The 20446-nt window shown below is 28.0% G+C and overlaps 1 protein-coding gene across 1 annotated transcript; it reads left to right on the forward strand.

The window, feature by feature from the left end:
• Nucleotides 1–16574: 16574 nt before the first annotated feature.
• On the forward strand, nt 16575–19671 carry LOC110649697 (cationic peroxidase 1). Its single transcript, XM_021804376.2, has 4 exons — nt 16575–16862; nt 18387–18569; nt 18810–18975; nt 19066–19671. Exons 1-4 carry the CDS (start codon nt 16632–16634, stop codon nt 19449–19451), a joined length of 966 nt encoding a protein of 321 aa, XP_021660068.1. The 5' UTR covers nt 16575–16631; the 3' UTR covers nt 19452–19671.
• The last annotated feature ends 775 nt before the right edge of the window (nt 19672–20446 follow it).

Raw genomic sequence — 20446 nt, forward strand, 5'->3', positions numbered from 1 at the left:
GATAAACAACCTGCGAAGGAGAAAGCAGGTTAACCAAAATAAAACCCTCCTGTAGCCTGAAAAAATATTGAACAGGAGTGAGCGTTCGACTTAGAGAGTAAAATATCAATTTTAACCATAATCTCTATAACTATCTAAAACTAATGCACCCTGTAGAGTGAAATGCAACATCAACATCATTTTCACATCGTAACATCAAAAAGGTAATTTGGAGCACTCACGCACCCTGTAGCATCAATCATAACATATGGGAGCTGATCCCCTATACAGCTCTCTTAAATCCAACTCAGTGCCGTGAAGAACTCAAGCCGGACTTTCGCTTAATAAACCAAATCGAGGGTCCCAGCGAAGAACTCAAGCCGTGACTACCCCTCGAAGGATCGGGTCCCAGCGAAGAACTCAAGCCGTTACTACCCGTCCTATCCATAGTCCACACCACATCACACGCACGCCAACGCACGCACACTGCTCCAAATTACCACAACAACATCATGGCACTTTAACAGTTATCAATGCATCATAAATCGTGCCTAGAGTTTAACTACCTAAATATATGCATATAAGTGATGCATGGGCATGCTGAACATATAATAATATCGAAATTACAATTAAAATTAATATTTTACTCACAAACTTTACGACAATCACTGTGGCGGCTGGGTGGAAGAAGAAGGTTGTCCCGGCTCACCTGACAATTACATTACAATTTTTAATATAAAAGACTCAATACAAACAAAGAAAAAGACCAATACGTCTTAAGTCGTGCCGAAAATCCGGCAAAGTCTCCCCTATACCTAGGACCTACCCAACCTGCAAAAGGGCTCAAAACACACTTCTATATTCACAATCCATATGTCCACAACTCAATCACATCACACAGCCCCTCCTGGGCCCACCAAATCAATCATCCATCACAACATGTAAAATTTCAATTTAGTCCCTATAATTGACCATTTTTGCAAAAACTGCCCAAATAAGCTCTAAAAGTTCTAAAACTTTGCCCCGCGGTCCTTAGCAATATTACTAAGCTATTGCAAAAAGAATCATAATTTTCTAAGCTACCACGAATATTTAATGGATTTTTAATCCTATTTAAGCACTAGAAAATTACGAAAAAGCAAGGTTCGGGTTTACCTTTGCCAATTCCAACTTCGGGAACGCGCTCGGGACGTCTGACAATGGGGGGCTAGCTAAAACCTCGGTCCAATTCGGAGACTTTTCCGGTAACGGTCTGTCTGGCTGGAAATTCACAGACCCGGACAATTGTCGAATTTCCGCGAATTGAGGATACCTACACGAAGCCCATAACACGGGGGTTAGTACATAAATTTTTCAAAATTTTCTAAGCTCATTTAACGCTCGAAAAAACACTGCGAAGTTCCGTGGGACCCACCGAAAAACGGTGTCGAAAAATTTTGAAATTTATATCCCCGCGAAGCTCTCGACTTGTGGAGCGCTCTGGTACTCTCGGTTTTCTCGTGGGATTCACGATTTTCGAGAAATCTATCCCAAAAGTCGAAATGGGCTAAAAACTTCCTGAGCAAAAATTGAACAAACCGCTTAATGGATTTCGGCGTTCTTGGTGTCTATGGAAAGCTCTCACCGAGTAGATGATTTTAGACACAAGACCCGGTCCAATTGGTGGCCGGATCGGCCGGATTTTGGCCGGGAAGTCCAACAGTCACTCGCGCGCTGCGCGTCTGTTCTAAGGCCGTTTTCTGGCGTTCCAGGCGGCGGCCGGCCGTGGGAAAGGGCCGAGGTGGGGCACCGGCGAGGTGGGGACGCAGGGGAGGCGGCGGCGCGACAAGGGGAGGAGGGAGGAGAGAGAAAAGAGAAAGAGAAGAGGAGAAGGTCGACGCGCGCGGGAGGGAGAAGAAAAAGAGAAGAACACCGGTCCAATTCGATCGGTCCGATCCGGTCTGGTTCGATTCAGCCGGTTCGATTCAGAATACAAAATTTTGAATTTTTACTCTGCCTCGAGACCGATAACTAGGTCCAAAAATTTCGAAAAAAATTCCAGAAAACTCAGAAAAATACGTAGACTCCAAATATATTTTTAGTTTTGCCACATGGTCTTTAAATTAATTTTTAAAATTCATCAAAGTTTAGATTTTTGGAAAATCGAACCCGATTTTTAAAATCCGAAAAATCTCAAAAAAATTCCTAAAATTTAGATAAAATTAAAATACCAAAAATGCTCATAAAATTTAAATTTTTGGGGTGTTACAATATCTCACCAATCCTAGAATAAAATTTCTAAACCTTTCAAAGTGAAATACCAGTTTGTACTTGAAAAGAGAGATGATTAGGCATTCTTTGATTTAAACCTTTTCATTTTAAACCTTTTGACCTTTTTCTTAATTAAAATTAACCCTTGCAAACCCCTTTGAGCCTTTTTATTCCTTATTTTTCTTGAAACCCTTATTGCTATCTAGCCAATGAACCAAACACTCTAACCCTTTTCATGAAAATAATTATTTATAATATTAGGTACACTAAAAAAAAGGGGAAAAATAATAATAATAATAATAATAATAAAAGGGAGAAGAAATGCTTATCATGATGTATGTACTTTTCATTATTGTCATGCAAGTTGAAAGAAAGCCACTCAAAGTAATTAAAGGAAATGAGTTTGGGGGTGGTATTTTTAGGGACAATCATCAAGAGAAGATACAAGATACAAGATACAAGTTTAAAATATCAAAGTGTCCCTCCATTTTATGTATTTTGTAAAATATGCTAGCAATTGAAAATTCTCATTGTGTATTTCTCTCCTCTTTATATATAAAAAAAAAAGAAAGAAAAAGAAAAATTAAAAAAAAGGAGAAAAAGAAAAAAAAAGAGAGAAAAAAAAAAGGTAATAAGAGGTGTACCTTATGTTTTCAAGATTGAAAATATTCTTATGCTTTGAATCCTTTTTACCCTTTTTCTTCTTAGCCTCATTTTGAATCCCATAGCCCCATTACATTCCTAAAAAGACCTTTGATATCTTGATAGTACTTGCTACATTAGTGGAGATAGGAGTAGGGAATTTACCTATGGGATTGAAAAATTATCCATTCACTCATTAAATTTCATCATTCTATATAGAGACACTTTGGCTATTGATTGTTCTAGAATTCCTTTTGAGCATGACTCTCTTTTGATTGGTTGGTTTGGGAATTTTGGATGATTATTGACTTGATGGCTAAGCGGTAAAAGCTTGGATAAGTATTAGATTCTTTGCATCTTGAAAGATGGGTATATGGATTGTTGGTATGGCTAAAGGTATGTTAAGTGACTTTAATAAGTGATTTTTCATAGCTCTTTGGACAAGGCACCCCCTAAAATTGCATTATATTTTTAAAGTTTGCTTGAGGACAAGCAAAGATTTGAGTTTGGGGGTATTTGATATATGCATTTTGCATAGTCATTTAGGTTTAATTTCATGGCCATTTTATTTGATTGTTAGTCACTTTTAGCTAATTTTATTAGTTATTTAGATAGTTTTTCATGATTGCCAATTTTTAGATTAATTTATAATTTTACTTTATTTTGTAGGAAAAATGATGGTTTTGAGGGACTAAAAAAGAAATTGTGCCAGTGAGGAGTGACTTCTACAGCCAAAGATATCAAAAATAAGTTTGAAAGTTGAAGAATACAGAGGTCAAATTGCGCATAACTTGCCGCATAAGTTGTGCAGTTCTGCACAGGGAGAAGAATCAATTTTTCCATTCCTGCCAAAATCTGCATAAGTCACTGCATGACTTATGCAGACTTACTCTTTGCTTATGCAGTTTCACACAGAGAGCCCAAAAACCTGTCGAAAACTGCATAAGGGACTGCATAACTTATGCAGTCCACTTATGCAGTTTCATAGAGTCTTCATAATGAGCTGGCAGAAGATTTCTTTATGAAAACTACACCTCAAACACACCATATTAGGGCAACTTGTCAAAAAAAGATATAAATAGGCCCTTATCTCATTTTAGAAAGGGAGGAGGAGACAAAAAGAGCAGTAGCAGGAAAAGAATCAGAAAACAGAGCAAAACGTCACCTCTCCATTTCTAGATTAGATTTGGAGCTTTCTTCCCTTCTTCCTTATTTCTTACTTTTCTTGTATTGGGTTTCTTAGGTCTTAGCTTAGATTTTAGATTTATTTCCATATTAACTCAGAATTTCTTGTAAATATTATGGATAGTGAGTAGTTTTCATTAGATTCTAGAGTGGGGATGTAATATTTGAGATATTTTGCGGATTTTGATTGGGTAATCCAAGTTTTGTGGTTTTAATGAAGTTTTATTCATTTCTTGTATGCTCAATGACATGCTTAGTGTAGGATCCTATTAAGTATTATTCTTAATCTATGGTTAAAGCACCGAAAGCAGAAAACCTTGTGATAGATAATCAAGAAATTGAACTTAATTAACTTAGATATAAAAATAGACTAAGGATTAAGAGGATTTACAAATTAATTAAGAAACTTAATGGGTCTTTATTAATTTTAACTCAATGAAAGTAGGATTAGTTGGTTAAGGCACTATTTGTCCCACTCGAAAGAGTGTTCAAAAGATTTAAGAATTAATCTCCTTAAAACCCGTAAATTCCATAAGATTTGGTAACCAATTTAAAAATCTCAAAATAGCTTGAATATGTACTCCCGAACTCCGGAGTCACCTCTTTTATTATTGTTAATTTCTAATCAAATTTAATTACTTACCATTCTAAATCTTGCCATATTTCAATTTGCTTATTTTAATTTGATACAAATTTAGTTAAATTACTACATTATTGAATAGATTATTGATTTTGCACATATAGATTTCATATTTCAATATCTATTAATTTATTGCTTTAATTTTAAAAATAATTTAAATTAGTCAAATTTTTATATCAAAAATTCAATCGTTAACACAATTTCTCATGGGAATGATATTTTTTTTTATATTACTTATATAATCGGTGCACTTGCAGTTGGGCCACATCACATGCAAGAACTAAACTCCTAGTCCATTTAATGATCTTGCCCATGCAATGATTTCCTGTAGACAAAATGGATATTTCATTTTTCATCAAGACCAAACCGGAAGATTTTTTGTTGAATTTTTTGATAATGTCATTAACAACAGTAACCCATTGGGATGTTCAATAGTGAGAGATAATGCAAAGGCAAATTGTAAAGAACAAGTTTAATCATTTCAGTCACCCAGCAAGAGGTAAATTCCTTGATTTCCATGCAGCAAGTTTATTTTCAATCTTGTCAAGAATAGGATCCTAAGTGGATTTTTTTTCCACGGATTTGCGCGCCGCCGCCCTAGGTATTTACCAGGTAGCGTAGTTGTTGAATACTTAAAAGTTTTTGTAGCCATTCCTCTTTAGTATTCGATTCGACTAATTAAATTCAGCCCTGACACAAACGCATGGTTCAAAGATATAGAGAAACAGTAGTCCAATCGAACAATGATTATGTAATCAGTGGATCTATAGGTAAAATTGATAATGAGAGACCAAGGCAATTGAAATCCTGGAATTACCTATTGAAATTGTTTAAATTGAATTGTTTTTCTTTTTTATTTACAATTTCCGTTGATCATATAAAATCAATCAACTTTATGCCAACATTATGGCCATGGAATTATATATATACATAACCAAATAAGAGTAAATTATTAAACATTAAACATGAACTCTCTATACGTTTTATAAGTAAATGTGAATAATAATTATGAGCTCTGCATTAACGAAGGTAAATAGTCATAGGAAATCACTTTTTATTATAGAATTTTCATATTTTGTATTTTATCATTCAATTTTTATATTTAATTTTATAATTATAAATTGTTCATTCACTTTTTATAATTTTTTTTTTATATTTATTTATTTACTTTATTTAATCATTACCACACTGCTGACTATATATTGATTTATTACGTTAAGGATTTTCAAATAATTATATTCAACTGATAAGGGCTAATTTAATTGTTTTTTCTTATTTTTTAAAGTGTAAAAAATAAAAAAAAATCTCAAATTTAAGTCCTCTAACTACTTATTTGAAAATAATTCACCTGACTATTTTCATTGCGTAACCCATTTATTAGGCCTTCATTGAATAAAAAATAAACAAATAATTGTAGGGCAAAATTAAATAAAAAGAGCTGGTAATAGAAGATCCAAACCCATTCAACCAAAACACCAATTTCTCAGGAACTGGACGTAGGCAGGGGCCCAGTCTCAAAATCCAAGTCATGGCTTGTCCATATTTTCAACATCATGCAGTTATGAACTGTTCACTGGAGGCTGTTTATTAGATTTCACCAGTTATAAACACTAAAGCAATTTTTTTATTAGATTTCTAACTAATTGAGCTATTTAATTCTTTAATTTAAATTAATTGGGTTACTAGTAAATATGAATTTTAGTCATTTGAATTTAATTGATTTAAATTGTGGGTTATTTCAGGATTCGCAATTTTTAAATAAAAAGTTAATTTTGTTAAAAAAAAATAACTTTATCTATTTAAGTTTTTAGTTAAAATGATTCAATTTTAAATTGAGATATGTAAATTACAGAATTAACCTTTAAATTAATATTTTAAAAATTTTATAAATTATTATATGAATTGAAATAAAGTACTGAGTGTCTTCCGGTGATATGATATAAGTTCATGTTGAATTAACAGGCAGAGTTAAATTTTGTGACCTTTGGCTATTAATTTAAAGGGTACATTTAATATAAATTCAATCTTATATAAAGAGTTTAATGATTGTTAAAATAAATATTTATATTAAAATTTATGTAAAATTAATTAAAAAACATATAATAAATACATGATTTTGAAAATAAATAATTAATTTAATGATTGTTAAGTTTATCTTCTCATGAGTTTGAAGTTTTTATAATTAAATTAAATGCTTGGAGAAGGAACAGATTACCAGGGGGCTAAGGCCCATTAATTTCCAAAGCTAACATCAAAAAACCTTCCAAAGTCCAACTAGCAATGGAACATGCACTTCCATTTTTTTTTTTTTATAAAAAAGAAAAATTAAAGAGATAGAGAAAGAGGGGAAAGAAGACTTAGCCAATCAAACGTAATTTGTTTGCTCAAACACTTTAAACAATATGTGAAAAGCAAGAATTATGGATTCAAATATTTCATTGAGAAGTGTTAGAATTTATTTAGCCTCGTACAAAAAAAAAAAAAAAGACAAGAAGACTTGACTCATATGTAAAGAAGAGCCTGAAGCCCACCCACTCCCAGCATTTGAACTGGCCCCATTTGAGTGAATATTGGGAAATTTTATGGCCTAATGAGTGAAACAAAGCAAAACTGACCCACGCGGACTAAAAAGGCAATACTTTCATATTCCCTTCACACTTTCCAAGTCAAAAAAGAAGAGGCGTCGGAGGAAGCTTTCCACGCAAAAGAAAGGAATCTATCCCAATCTTATTTAAAGGTCTATATGCAGCAGTTAATGTTTTTTATATATATATATATATATTTTTTTTTTACGTGGAGATAAGTTTAATAATTATTAAATTAAATATATATATATTTATTATAAATATTTTAATTAATTTTATATAAATCTTAATATAAAATTTTAATTTAATAATTTTTAAATTTATTTTCATATAAATTCAAATTTATACTAAATAAATTCAGCTTCCTTTTCTCTTTTCCACGTCTTTCTAGAATTAAGAACATTTTTTATGACTCATTGAAAAATCGAATATGTGTTCCCTTCACAGGGTTACTTTATTGTTTGTGGATGATCAATGTATTTTGTTGGACTTGAATATATTAATTTTCGTTGACAATTCTAGAAAGAGAGAACTTGCAAAGATCAAGATTTCTACTTAATCCTATTGTAAAGTATATGCTTTAATATCATTTAGGTGCACAGCAACCCATTACTAGCCTTTAAAATATTGGTGGGTTGGGGAAGCAACCTCCACGCAAGCAGTGGGCAACACGTATAGTTGGTATCAAACTCTTAATTTAGCAGCCATGTACAAATTGACTATTCCTTTCACCTTCACCTTCACCTTAGAAAACATTTTAATTAAGAAATTAAAAGAATGTGAGTTCAAGTATGATAATTTCCTAAACAAAACAATTCTTCTGCACTCTAAAATTATATTTGACACTTTGAAAACAAGTTTAACATAATTTTTCTTTTATTCTTGGGTGAATTTTCATATATTGAGATTATATATGTTTTCTTCACACGATTTTAAGTGTGCACTTCTTCATATTAGCTTGATGTTTTTAAGAGAAATAATTCGAGTGCTTCCCTAATGAAGTCAAACCCTGATTGATAAGAAAAGTGAGCTCTAATTTATTACAATTCTAATGAGTAATTTTTATAGTTCATTATTAAATTTTATGGTACATTTTACTTCTACCCCTTAATTTTTATTTATTACTAAATGATTCTTAAATTTTAATTTTGATTAAAAAAATTCTTCTAATCCATGATAGCAGGTTTTTTAAATAAAAAGAATTCTTCTATGGTGTAACATCTACAAATGTAATTTCATTAATTTTTAATAAAGGGTAAATTTTATTTTATAGGAAACAGAATATTATGATGACATTGTTATTTTTGTAATATGTTTGATAGTGATTAAAATAATTGGTATTTTTTTAAACGTAAGAGAAAATCAAGTGAAAGGATAATTTCATTATTTTTTTTTTTGTCTGAAAACCTACTATAATAGAATGGAACGATTTTTTTGAAATAAAATAAAATTTAAATTTTTTTTTTATAATCAATTAAAATTAAAAAATAAAAATAAAACATAAAATAAAATTTAAAGATAAATTATAAAAATTACCCGATATAAATTACTTATTTCCCATCTGCAATTGACAGAATGTTCGTTTTAAAAATCATCATAGCACCTTAAGCAGGGGACTTTATTTTTTTTTTTTTTCAATTTCTTTTTTTTTTCTTCTGTTATTGTTATTTTTTTTTTTATAAAGTTGACCATTAACCATTCGGTTTGGGTCCATTAATCTCAAAGTTTTATCCTACTTACAAAATTTTATTTTAAATTATTTTTTATCACTTGCATGTTTTATTTTATTTTATTTTTTTTACATCCACCACCCCCATTTGTACTTTTTTTACTACTATTATTAATCCCTCCAGTTCCGTCAGGACAGCGACTTCTCCCCATTTTTAATCCCTCCAGCTGCATTCGAGAAGAAATTTCAAGTCCACATCAATAATGAATAATAAAAATAAAGTAAATTTATATGTGTAAATTAAGGAAAATATTAGCTTTACTTAAATTATTTTTTAATTATTTTTAATTATATTTTTTTATTTAATTTAATTTTAAAATTTATATTAATTTAAAATTCTTAATTATTATATATATATGTGTGTAACAATAGAAAAATATTATAAAAAAATTAATATTCTATGATTTATAAAAAAATTAATTATAATATATAATATATAATAAAATTATATGAATCTAAAATTTTTAAATAATATATAATTACACATTTAAAACAAATTAAGTATATGAGAAAAATTTAAATACATTATTTTAAAAATTGAGTTTAATTATAAAATTAATATAATTAATAGGATGACTGAAATTTATAATACTAATTTTTTTATTTTAAAATATACATTGAAAATTTTAAAAATTAATTTGTGTACATATAAAAAAATAAAATAATTTTTTAATATTATAATCTTATCATAATTTGATAAATAGTAACTACATCTAAAAAGAATTAAAAATTATATTTTGAATATAAATTGTTATTTTAATTTAATAAATTCATAATAAGTATAAACACAAATTAATATTTGATATAGAAAGAGTTTAATTTTTATATAAATACAAGCATTACATCATTTAATAAAATTTTTATTTTTTTGATTTAACAACTTTCTTTATTAAAATTTAACGTTTACTTTTAAAAAAATAATTATAAAAAAATTAATTTAAAAATAAATTATAAATTAATTTAATAAAATATTTTACCGTAAACTAAATAATTTTTTATTCATTTTTTACTATAATCATTCCAATTAAAAATAATAATATACTAATGTCAGTATTTTTATTCTATTACCATATATTTTTTATTTTTTATATAAAAATAAAATTTTAATTATTAATTTATTAATATTAATATATTTATTAACTTTATTTTAAAATTTTTCTCTATATCATAAAAAAATATAAAATTATATAAAATATTATATATTAAATAAAAATTAATAATATTGATATCACACAACCTATATACATAGAAATAAAATGATTTCATCAACAACACGTTCAATAATAATTTCTTTCTTGAATTCTTAGCCTGAATTCTTATCTGTGTTTGAAATTCTCAATTGTGAGCTGTATCAGTAGCATATATCGGAGATTGGCTTAGAACACATATATATATATATATATATATATATATGACATGGAAGGGTCCATTTTGTTGAACTTAAAGTGTTAAATTTATTTATAATTCATAAGCAGAGATGAATTTTAATTAAAATTCATAATAAAATCATGAAATTAAAATAAATCTTGAAAATGATGTCATTTCACACGATTTTTTATCCTCCTTTATAATTAAGGCTCTGATACCGCACTGAATTTTTGAATTCAACTCACAAACTAAATCATGAATTTTTTTTTTTATGAGCTTCACACTTTATTTAATTAGTCGGATTTCAACCTGAAACCTCTGAAAAAGATTTCAATACACTTATCTTGTGAAAATCAAATTAAATTAATTTTTTATTTTCATTTAAAAAAAAAAAACTGAAAACCACGGTCGATCTTTGTCCAATAGCATGCATCCATCAATGGAAGAGAGACAATTATCCGGAAAATGAATCTTTGGTTGACCAAAAACTTGCAAGTCTAGTCATGTAATGTAATTGTATTAAAATGGCAAGCTGGAAAATCATGATTAGGAAAGTACGTTCTTTCCTTTAAGCAAGCGCGTGGGGCTGCCAATTAGCAATCCGCCGTGTAATTCTTTGCTTGGCCATGTTCATCATTATTTGCCCCTCCACCTTAACCAAATGTCAAATAAACGCGCTTAACAATATATTAAAAATATTACCAAGTAATTAAATTAATGACGTAAAATTAATCTCAAATAAATTATATTTATAATATTAGAGATTTAAATTTTAAAATATGTACTTAATAAAAAAAAAAGAAATTCTAACAACGGAATTAAAGTTGCTTAACCATGCTAATTATAATAATGAAAGATTGGAATGCATGTATGGTGGTCCCATGGCCTTGTCAACTAAATAAAAATAATTAAAGTAACACGTCAAAGAAATTCTAAGGCACGTTATGGATTCCGTTTTCATCTAAACTAATAAATTTAAGCTAGGAGTTCTCAATGGCTCGATTAACTAAACCTAAAATATATTTTAAATACTGAATCATAAAGATTGGATTTTCAATTCTTTGAACTTTGATTATTTATATCTCTTTTAGGCAGAATTGAGTTGTTTTAAATAATAGCCTAACAATGGGTTACAATGCAGAAGTAATCATTTATTTTTTTATTATTATAAAGGTAAATAATTAAAAAATAAATAAATGTGGAGGTTATTTTTGTTTAAGAAAAAATCAATTTTCTTTGAAACATAATTATAATAGAAGGTGTATGTATATGGAGAGCACTCAATAATTTATTCATATATTTATTGCCTATATATTAATTTAATTATATATATATATATTAAATAAGTAAATGAATTTCAAATATCTTAACTGCTTTATACCTTATTAATAAATAATTATCACGTATTCTAATTATATTTTACACCCATTTATTAACTTAATGCAATACATTAAAACATAGATAAATATTTTCATAGCTTTAATATTCATTTTCTTTTGATATAAAAAATGTTATATAAATAAACTGATCACATATTTAATAGAAAACTTAACATTTCTTGCACTAAATACATTGAAAAGCACTTAAATAAAATATTGTCACATCAAAAAAATTAGTGATGAGATTCCAAGCTGAAACTTTTTAAGTTTTACGAATTTTCCTCATCCTTGAGAGTGATGTTCACCTAATAATAGATATAATCTAGCCTGTTTAGGCAATAAGTTTTCATTAATTCATCTAAATAGATAGCTTTCCTTTCTAGTAGTTATATGTTATTATTGTGATTCCATATAAAATAACTTATATGAAACGATAAACAAATGTTACAATAACAAATTAATAGCGACGAGTCTTATAAAAAAAATTATTTTTTGATTGATTAAAAATAGTTTTTCTTTTTAATAAATTATAATTACTTTTTTGTATAATTGTCACACTATGATCAGTTTACCATTTTATGTATTAACCCTGTATAAAAATAGCAAATATATAATATAATGATAAATTCTTATCTAAATTCAGTTAATTATAGATTTAAGATACAGGTACGTAGGAATCAATATATTTAATAGAGAGATTTATTATATATTTTATATTTTAAATAGATAATGAATCATATTTAAGTAAGAAAATATAATACTTATTTAACATTACGTTTGAAAATCTAAAATTGCTATTTTAAATAAAAGTACAATTTTAAATTATTGAAAAAAATTTTTTTAAAAAATTATTTTATTATTTTAATATTTTTATAATTAAAATTTATTAAATTTAATTTTAAATTATTTTTTAATATTTTATAATTAATATATATAAAAAATTAATTTTTTCAATAATAATTTCAATAATAATTCTGAACAGGCCTATAATTTCTCCACTTAGATTATTACCGTAAAATGCGGGAACTCAAGACAAGGTTTGGATTAGAGAATCTTTGTAGGATTTTCTTCATGGCCGGACGCGTTTTACTTAACCGAAAAGCTAAACATATTTTACGTTGAAATTTTGGAATCATAAAAGTTTATAAAAAAGGAGTATATAACAAAGTGGAAGTGACCACCACCGAATTGACGAAGTCAGCGTTTATATATATATATATATATATATATCATTTTCTAAACTGAAATATTTCTTATAAAAAAATTTTAATAAAATTTAATTTGATTATATTAATTTTTTTTAAACAATAAATTCTCAAATAAAATTTTTAAATATAATTTTACAATTAAACTATATTATAAGAATTTTTCATCAGTGACTGCAAAAATGTTAAAATACATATAACTATTTAATCATTTTATCAAAATACAATTAAAAACAAATGAATTTATGAGAAAAATTGAAGTTGCAGTATCTTATGTGAAAATAGGGGTAGTCATGGTCCGGTTTCGAATAGGAACCGAAATCGGTTTAGTCAAAACTAGATTAAAATCGGTTAAAATTGGAACCGTTTTCGAACCAGACCAAACTGTCATTTTACGGTTTGGTTCAGATTCATATTTTTTAGCAATTGTGAACCAGCAGTTACAAACCGGATTGAATCGATGGTTCTGAATCAGACTAAATAGGCGATTCAAATACAAAAGAATTCAATAAATACATCATTCCCCTCATAATTTATATATATATATATATATATATATATATATATATATATATATATATATATATATATCATTAATTCTCTATACAATTATTTTCTACACTCTATTTAATTCTTAATATTATTTCAATTTTTCTCAAATTTTCTAAATAATTATTTTTTACACTCCTTTTAATTCTCAGTACTTTATTATTTTATATGCTCACTGAAATTCTTAATATTATCTCAATTACTCTGTTATTATTTTATGTCTTCAATAAAATTTTCAATACCTTCTATTTTCATTTTTTTTTATACTTTTTTAATTATCAATTATCATATAACTTTTTTAAAAATGGCAAGTAATATAATTGGAAATTTTAATTCCTCTAAATCCTAAAGAGATACGTAGGTAAAATTAAGTTTATGCATATTTTTCTAATTTTTTTTTAAAAAATTAATTTCATCTTTAATTTTTTAATAAATTTAAATCTTTGCTTATTAAATTTTTCTCAAAAATAAGTTATTTTCATTCTTTTTTTCTTATCTTATTTTGATTGAAATATTTCTAAGAAAAATTAAAATATTTTTATAAATATAAATCAATAAAATTTTTCTCTAATTTTTTTTATCTAAGTCGTTCTTAAAACGCTCCTAAACCGCTTTCAAACCGTCATCCAAACAATTTTGAACCGTCATTTTTCGAACCGTCCTTCAAATTGTTTTAACCTATGACTCGAACTAGAACCGGCAATTCAGGAACAGTCTTTCAAACTGTCTCATGACGATTTGGTTCAGGTTCATAATTTTATTGAATTTGAACTGATGATTCAGAAATCATAATCGATGGTTCCTGAACCATGGCCACCCCTAACTGTAAAATGCGGAACTCAAGACGAGTTTTGGATTAGAGAATCTTTGTAGGTTTTTCTTCATGGCCGGACGCGTTTTCCCTAACCGAAAAGCTATGTTGAAATTTTGGAATCATAAAAGTATATTAAAAAGAGTATATAACAAAGTGAAAGTGACCACCACCGAATTGACGAAGTCAGCGTTTATATATATATATATATATATATATATATATATATATATATCATTTTCTAAACTGAAAATTTTTATATAAAAAAAATTTAATAAAATTTAATTTGATTATATTAAAATTTTTTTAAAACTATAAGTTCTCAAACAAAATTTTTAAATATAATTTTACAATTAAACTATATTATAAGAATTTTGCATCAGTGAATACAAAAATGTTAAAATACATATAACTATTTAATGATTTTATCAAAATACAATTAAAAACAAATGAATTTATGAGTAAAATTGAAGTTGCAATATCATATGTGAAAATTAAGCATATTTTCATATATAGATGGAAAAATGGAATAATTTAGCTTAATTTGAGCGTAAACGGGAAATTTTTTCTTTATTTCAAGTCTAGGGGTTCATGGCCCTCCAAAATATTGACAAGTTTTTAAAATTAAATATATAAAAAATAATTTTAAAATTTTTATTAGGGATTTTTCTTTTGCTTATTTGAAAAAGCAAATAATCTTGATATATGTGATAAAATTAAAAATAGTAGAAATTTTTTATAGTTTTGGTAAATTTAACTCTTTTTGGCTTTTCCCTTATTTTCACTTACAAAATTGTGATAAATAGCAATTTTTTTTTTTGTATTTTAATGAATTTAGTGTATTAAAATTTTCAAATTTTATTTGAAATATTTCTAGAATTTAATTCTTTGTATTTCAAATTATCAATGCATTTTATTTCAAGAATTGATAAATTGAAAGACCATATGATATGTTTTAAATAGGTTGATAAAGACTCAATGCACTTCAAATCTATCTTGCTAATCGTTGTGCGTTGATTTAGGTGAATCAAGTTCTGGAAGTTTTTGGCCTTTGAATTTTCTGGTAATATCTCAAACTATATCGGAAATCTTTAGACGATTCAAGACCATCGATGAATTAAACATATCATCGAGAGATTTAATTTGAGATTTATTGGGATGATTTTTGTTGTTGAAAACGTCAATGGATAGTTGATATTTCTTGGTGAATTTTTGGACCCCTTCGCTTTTTGTTTTCAAGAACTAACGTTATCAAAATAATCAACATGTCTTTGGATTCATGCAAGTGCTTTCGGCTTGTTGATAGCCTTCTGGTGTCCGAGACTGAGTTTTTGCTCAAATTAGGGTAATTAGGGAACTGTTAAGAAAAGTATTCGATATTATAATTTTTACAGTATTTTTTATATATTCAAGATAAGTTTCAGGTGTCTGTTTCTACAAAAATAATATATAACTCAAAAAAATTATTTTTAGTAGTGCGCTAAGTTAATTTGGTGCCTAAATAAATATTCATGGCTTAGTGTATTTAAGTAAATTTAATTGAAAAATCAAAATAATAACATTTTTGAAATTTCATGAATACAATAAATAATTTTATAGAAATTTAGGCACTTAAGTTAAAATAAGTAATGTCGTCGATACAAATATTATATGTTTTCACCTTTGGTTAGATTAAAAAAATAGACTTATTAATATATATTATATATGCTTCTCTTTATTAGCCAAAGCATTCATTTGGTTTGAATGGCTCACCGGCAATGGGGCAGGTTGGGATGGAATCACTCTCTTGTCTCTGTGAAGAGTTTGAAGTTGGCATAGGAATAAAATATAAATTTTAAATATAATTTTAATATTATATTTATATTTTTTTTAAATTATAATATTTAAATACATAAATATATAGAAATAAATTATTTTTAATAAAAAAAATAATAATATGTTATTATGGGAGTCAGATTATAAAAATTATAGTATAAGAGAAGGTCTTTTCGTTTTAGGATGAGGTCAGAAAAAATTAACGAGTTTGAGGTGGGACGGATTGAGTGTGGAAGTTTTACCATCCCTAGCCATGGATCGTTTTAACGAGAAGAGGAAACTGCAACCGCAGCTTCCATCTTCTTTAGATAATTTTGTTTCCAAATTAAATTATCTTATTTTTTTAGGAGCGTTGACTATATCAATAAAAGAAATACACAGTAGTCAAGGAGGAGCTCTTATAAATAGGCCGGGATCCCCAGAGCATAACCAAGCAAATTGAGCAGATCAACCTCATATTAATTTCTTCTTTCACTAAAGAAAGGTCATTAGATATGGCTTCCTTTAATTCTTCCTCTCCAACTCTCACAACCTTTAAATTCCTTATAGGGGCATTTTATTTTCTTGTTGGAATCTCCTCTGCTCAGTTATCTTCTACTTTCTATTCAACAACATGCCCTAGTGCCCTCTCCTCCATTAAGTCAGCTGTAAACTCTGCTGTATCCAGTGAGGCTCGTATGGGTGCATCATTGCTTCGTCTTCATTTCCATGACTGCTTTGTTAATGCAAGTCATTTCTCTCTCTTTTACATATATCACCACATGTTCATTCTTCTTATACATTATTGCATGCAAGGGATTATGATAAAACTATAAAAGGGCATTTCTAAAAGATTTCAATGTGTTAAGTTGATATGCATGGTTGCTGTTTCTCAGAGTACTCTACTTGCTCCTTTTTGGTCCTAGTTTGGCTGCTTTCAGCAAAAATTTCATGAGTTTTCATGCTTCATCATCAACTTTATATGGCAACTTGTTTTTGGCCGTTAACATATTATTTCATAAACACTGATGATAAAAAAAATCTTTCTCTTTTGCCAAGAGCATGCAGAATTTTTAAGCATCTGTAAACACAATTTATAACACAATCTATAGCTTTTCAACACGTATTATGGTTGGAATAGTGGTTCACAACTTCATAACTTTTGTCAATTGCCTGCTTTTTTCAAGATTTTTTTTTTCTATCCACTGGGAAGTACTTTTTCAAGACTTTGCTTCAACATAATTGTAGATTGAGAGCAAGAAAAATGTTTAAAATCGATTTCTAAATACTGATATTTGCTGACCTGCTGAAATTGATTATTGGAAGTCTATTTGTTAAATTTCACAACTTAATCACGCATGCTTTCATGGAATATTTTATACATTTCAAAAATCACATTTTTTTAAAATTCTATGTGATTTAGAAGGAAATCTCAAATGAAAATTGTGCCTGTAACGCATCAAGTCTTTCATCATCTGTAATTTTGACTTTGATAATAGATACTTAAGAGTCTAATCTAATATGATTTGTATAGATTTTTCTTGCTTAAATTAAATCAACTATGAATTTAAGATACAATATATATAATAAATTTATTTATTAATTAAATATATGAGATCTACTTATTAAAAATATGAGTTTCACTTATATATGTTTTAAATTTATAATAGATCAGGTTTAAGTAAAAATTTTTGAATTTGTATATATATATTTTTTACTTATTATAAATTAAAATACAAAATATTTTAAAATTCACTTATTAAATATATAAAACTCATTTATTTGTATCTTAAATTCATGGGTCATGGGTGATGAATTTAGGCAATCGTAGAAGAAAGAAGAAACATTAATTAAATGCTGTCTGGTACAGGAACATAAGTGTAGCCGACGTTACTGACTTTCTAGCATATGCCGATTTCTAATAATAATCTCTCTTTGCTATATCAACATGTAACTTTTGTCTTTTTACATGGTTTTATCACTTCTCTTTTAACTTTAGCCCTCTGTTTTATTATTATTATTATTATTATTATTATTATTATTATTATTATTATTATTGTTACTTGTGCTGAAGATGAAGTGGGAATTGCACAAGAAAACCAAAAATAAGCAATTTTAGTCACTTTAATCAGATTGCATCTCGAACAAGAGACATCATAATTTTACATATGTCAATAGGAAGTCTGAACTCACATATCTATTTGAGAACGCATAATTGTGTTGCATATAGTATATATGAGCTTATATATGAAAAATTAATATATGACCAGGGATGTGATGCATCAGTATTGTTGGATGGAGCGGCAGGTGAGAAGACAGCACCCGCTAACAATAATTCTCTAAGGGGCTTTGAAGTTATTGACAAGATTAAATCCCAATTGGAGAGTTCATGCCCTGGTGTGGTTTCCTGTGCAGATATCTTAGCCGTTGCTGCTAGAGACTCTGTTGTTGCTGTAAGAACTAAAATTACCGTATATTAACTAAACGTAATGCACCAATAAATTTTAATTTAATGGTATTAATCGTCTCTAAGAAAATTATGAAATTTTAAATTTGAATCTCAATTAAAGTTAATTACAATAAAAAAGAAGGCTGATATCATATTGTACTTTTTTTTTCCGAGGTTGTTTTGATAGTATAATTATAATATGATAAATGTATAATTATTGGTTGAATTCTTGGATTTGTTTCAGTTGGGTGGACCTAGTTGGACAGTTCAATTAGGCAGAAGAGATTCAACCACAGCAAGTTTTAGTGCTGCTTCTACCAACATACCTTCTCCATTTTCAGATCTCAGTCTTCTCATCTCTAATTTCTCCAGCAAAGGTTTCACTACTAAAGAAATGGTGGCTCTCTCAGGTGTGTATTTTTTAGAATGTCTAGTGAAAAACCATCAAATGTTGGAAAAATAATGAGTTTTTTTTTCTTGAATATTAATTATTGTTGCAGGATCTCATACAATTGGACAAGCAAGATGCACAATATTTCGCAACAGGATTTACAACGAAACCAACATAGATTCTTCATTTGCAACATCACTAAAAGCCAATTGTCCTACCTCTGGAGGAGACAATACACTCGCTCCTCTTGATCTCACCAGTCCAAATGCTTTTGATAATGCTTATTTCAGGAATTTGTTGAGCCAAAAGGGACTCCTGCACTCTGACCAACAACTCTTCAGTGGAGGTTCTACAGACGCTCAAGTCAGAGCTTATAGCACCAATCCAACATCTTTCAGTACAGATTTTGCCAATGCAATGGTGAAGATGGGAAACCTCAGCCCACTTACAGGCACAAGTGGCCAGATCAGGACCAACTGTAGGAAAGCCAATTGAGTCTATTATACTCTGTTTTCAGGTCTTTTCATGGCCAATACATAACTGTATTCCATATATGCATTGTGTAATAGAGACATGTTCCGTTGTTGTTTCTTTTCTTTTTATAATGGAAGTTCCTGTTGTTGATTTTCATTTGTATTAGTGGGATTTACATATTAAATTTTGTTTCATGTGGATGTATTATCTTCCTTAATAAAAGTAATGCGTTTTCTTAGTACTTTTTGGATTAATAACAAGAAGATGGATTTAAGAGTACAAATTTAATTACATCCTAAAAATGGGTACACCAACAAAGATAGATCCCAGCCCTAGTTCAGATTACCCAAGCCCCAGAGGAAGCCCAACCCATGAACACACACGAACGGCCCATAAATGGATGAAAGGAGAGGGTTTTATTTAATTTTATCCTTTAATGTAAACCTATATAGTATCAGTCAATATGTTGGAATTGCATATCAAAGAGACAACGACGATATGATATTTGGAAGTATTGAAAATTCTTCTCTAATCCGATGATGAATTTAAAATATAATATATATGGTAAAATTATTATATAAAATAAATAAAATTCAGATAATTTTTTTTCCTAATTTTATACTATCACTTAATATTTTACATGAAAAACATTTTTAAGTTCACAAAATGATTATTTTAGACTAATTTAGTAAACCATGTATATCATATTTGTTGAAATGAATTTATTAACTCTTCATCATCCACCATAGCAAAAAGCATTGCAAAAGTATCAAATTCGAATTCAAAATGATCCCTTTGTTCTATAAAATCTTTTAATAACTTGTCTTCAATCTTTTGTATAAACATTAACATCTTCATCAAGCATGCCGAATCATCTTGTTCACAATCTTCCTCTTAATCCTCTCCATCAGGTCCGCAATAGATTCCAATGTCATCATTATGTTTTTCAACTATATTGACAGATTTCCTCTTTGGACATTCATTAGACCCGTGCCCCATCCCATTACACTTATAGT

The sequence above is a fragment of the Hevea brasiliensis genome, chromosome 3 (assembly GCF_030052815.1).
Source record: "Hevea brasiliensis isolate MT/VB/25A 57/8 chromosome 3, ASM3005281v1, whole genome shotgun sequence".
NCBI classification, from domain to species: Eukaryota; Viridiplantae; Streptophyta; class Magnoliopsida; order Malpighiales; family Euphorbiaceae; genus Hevea; species Hevea brasiliensis.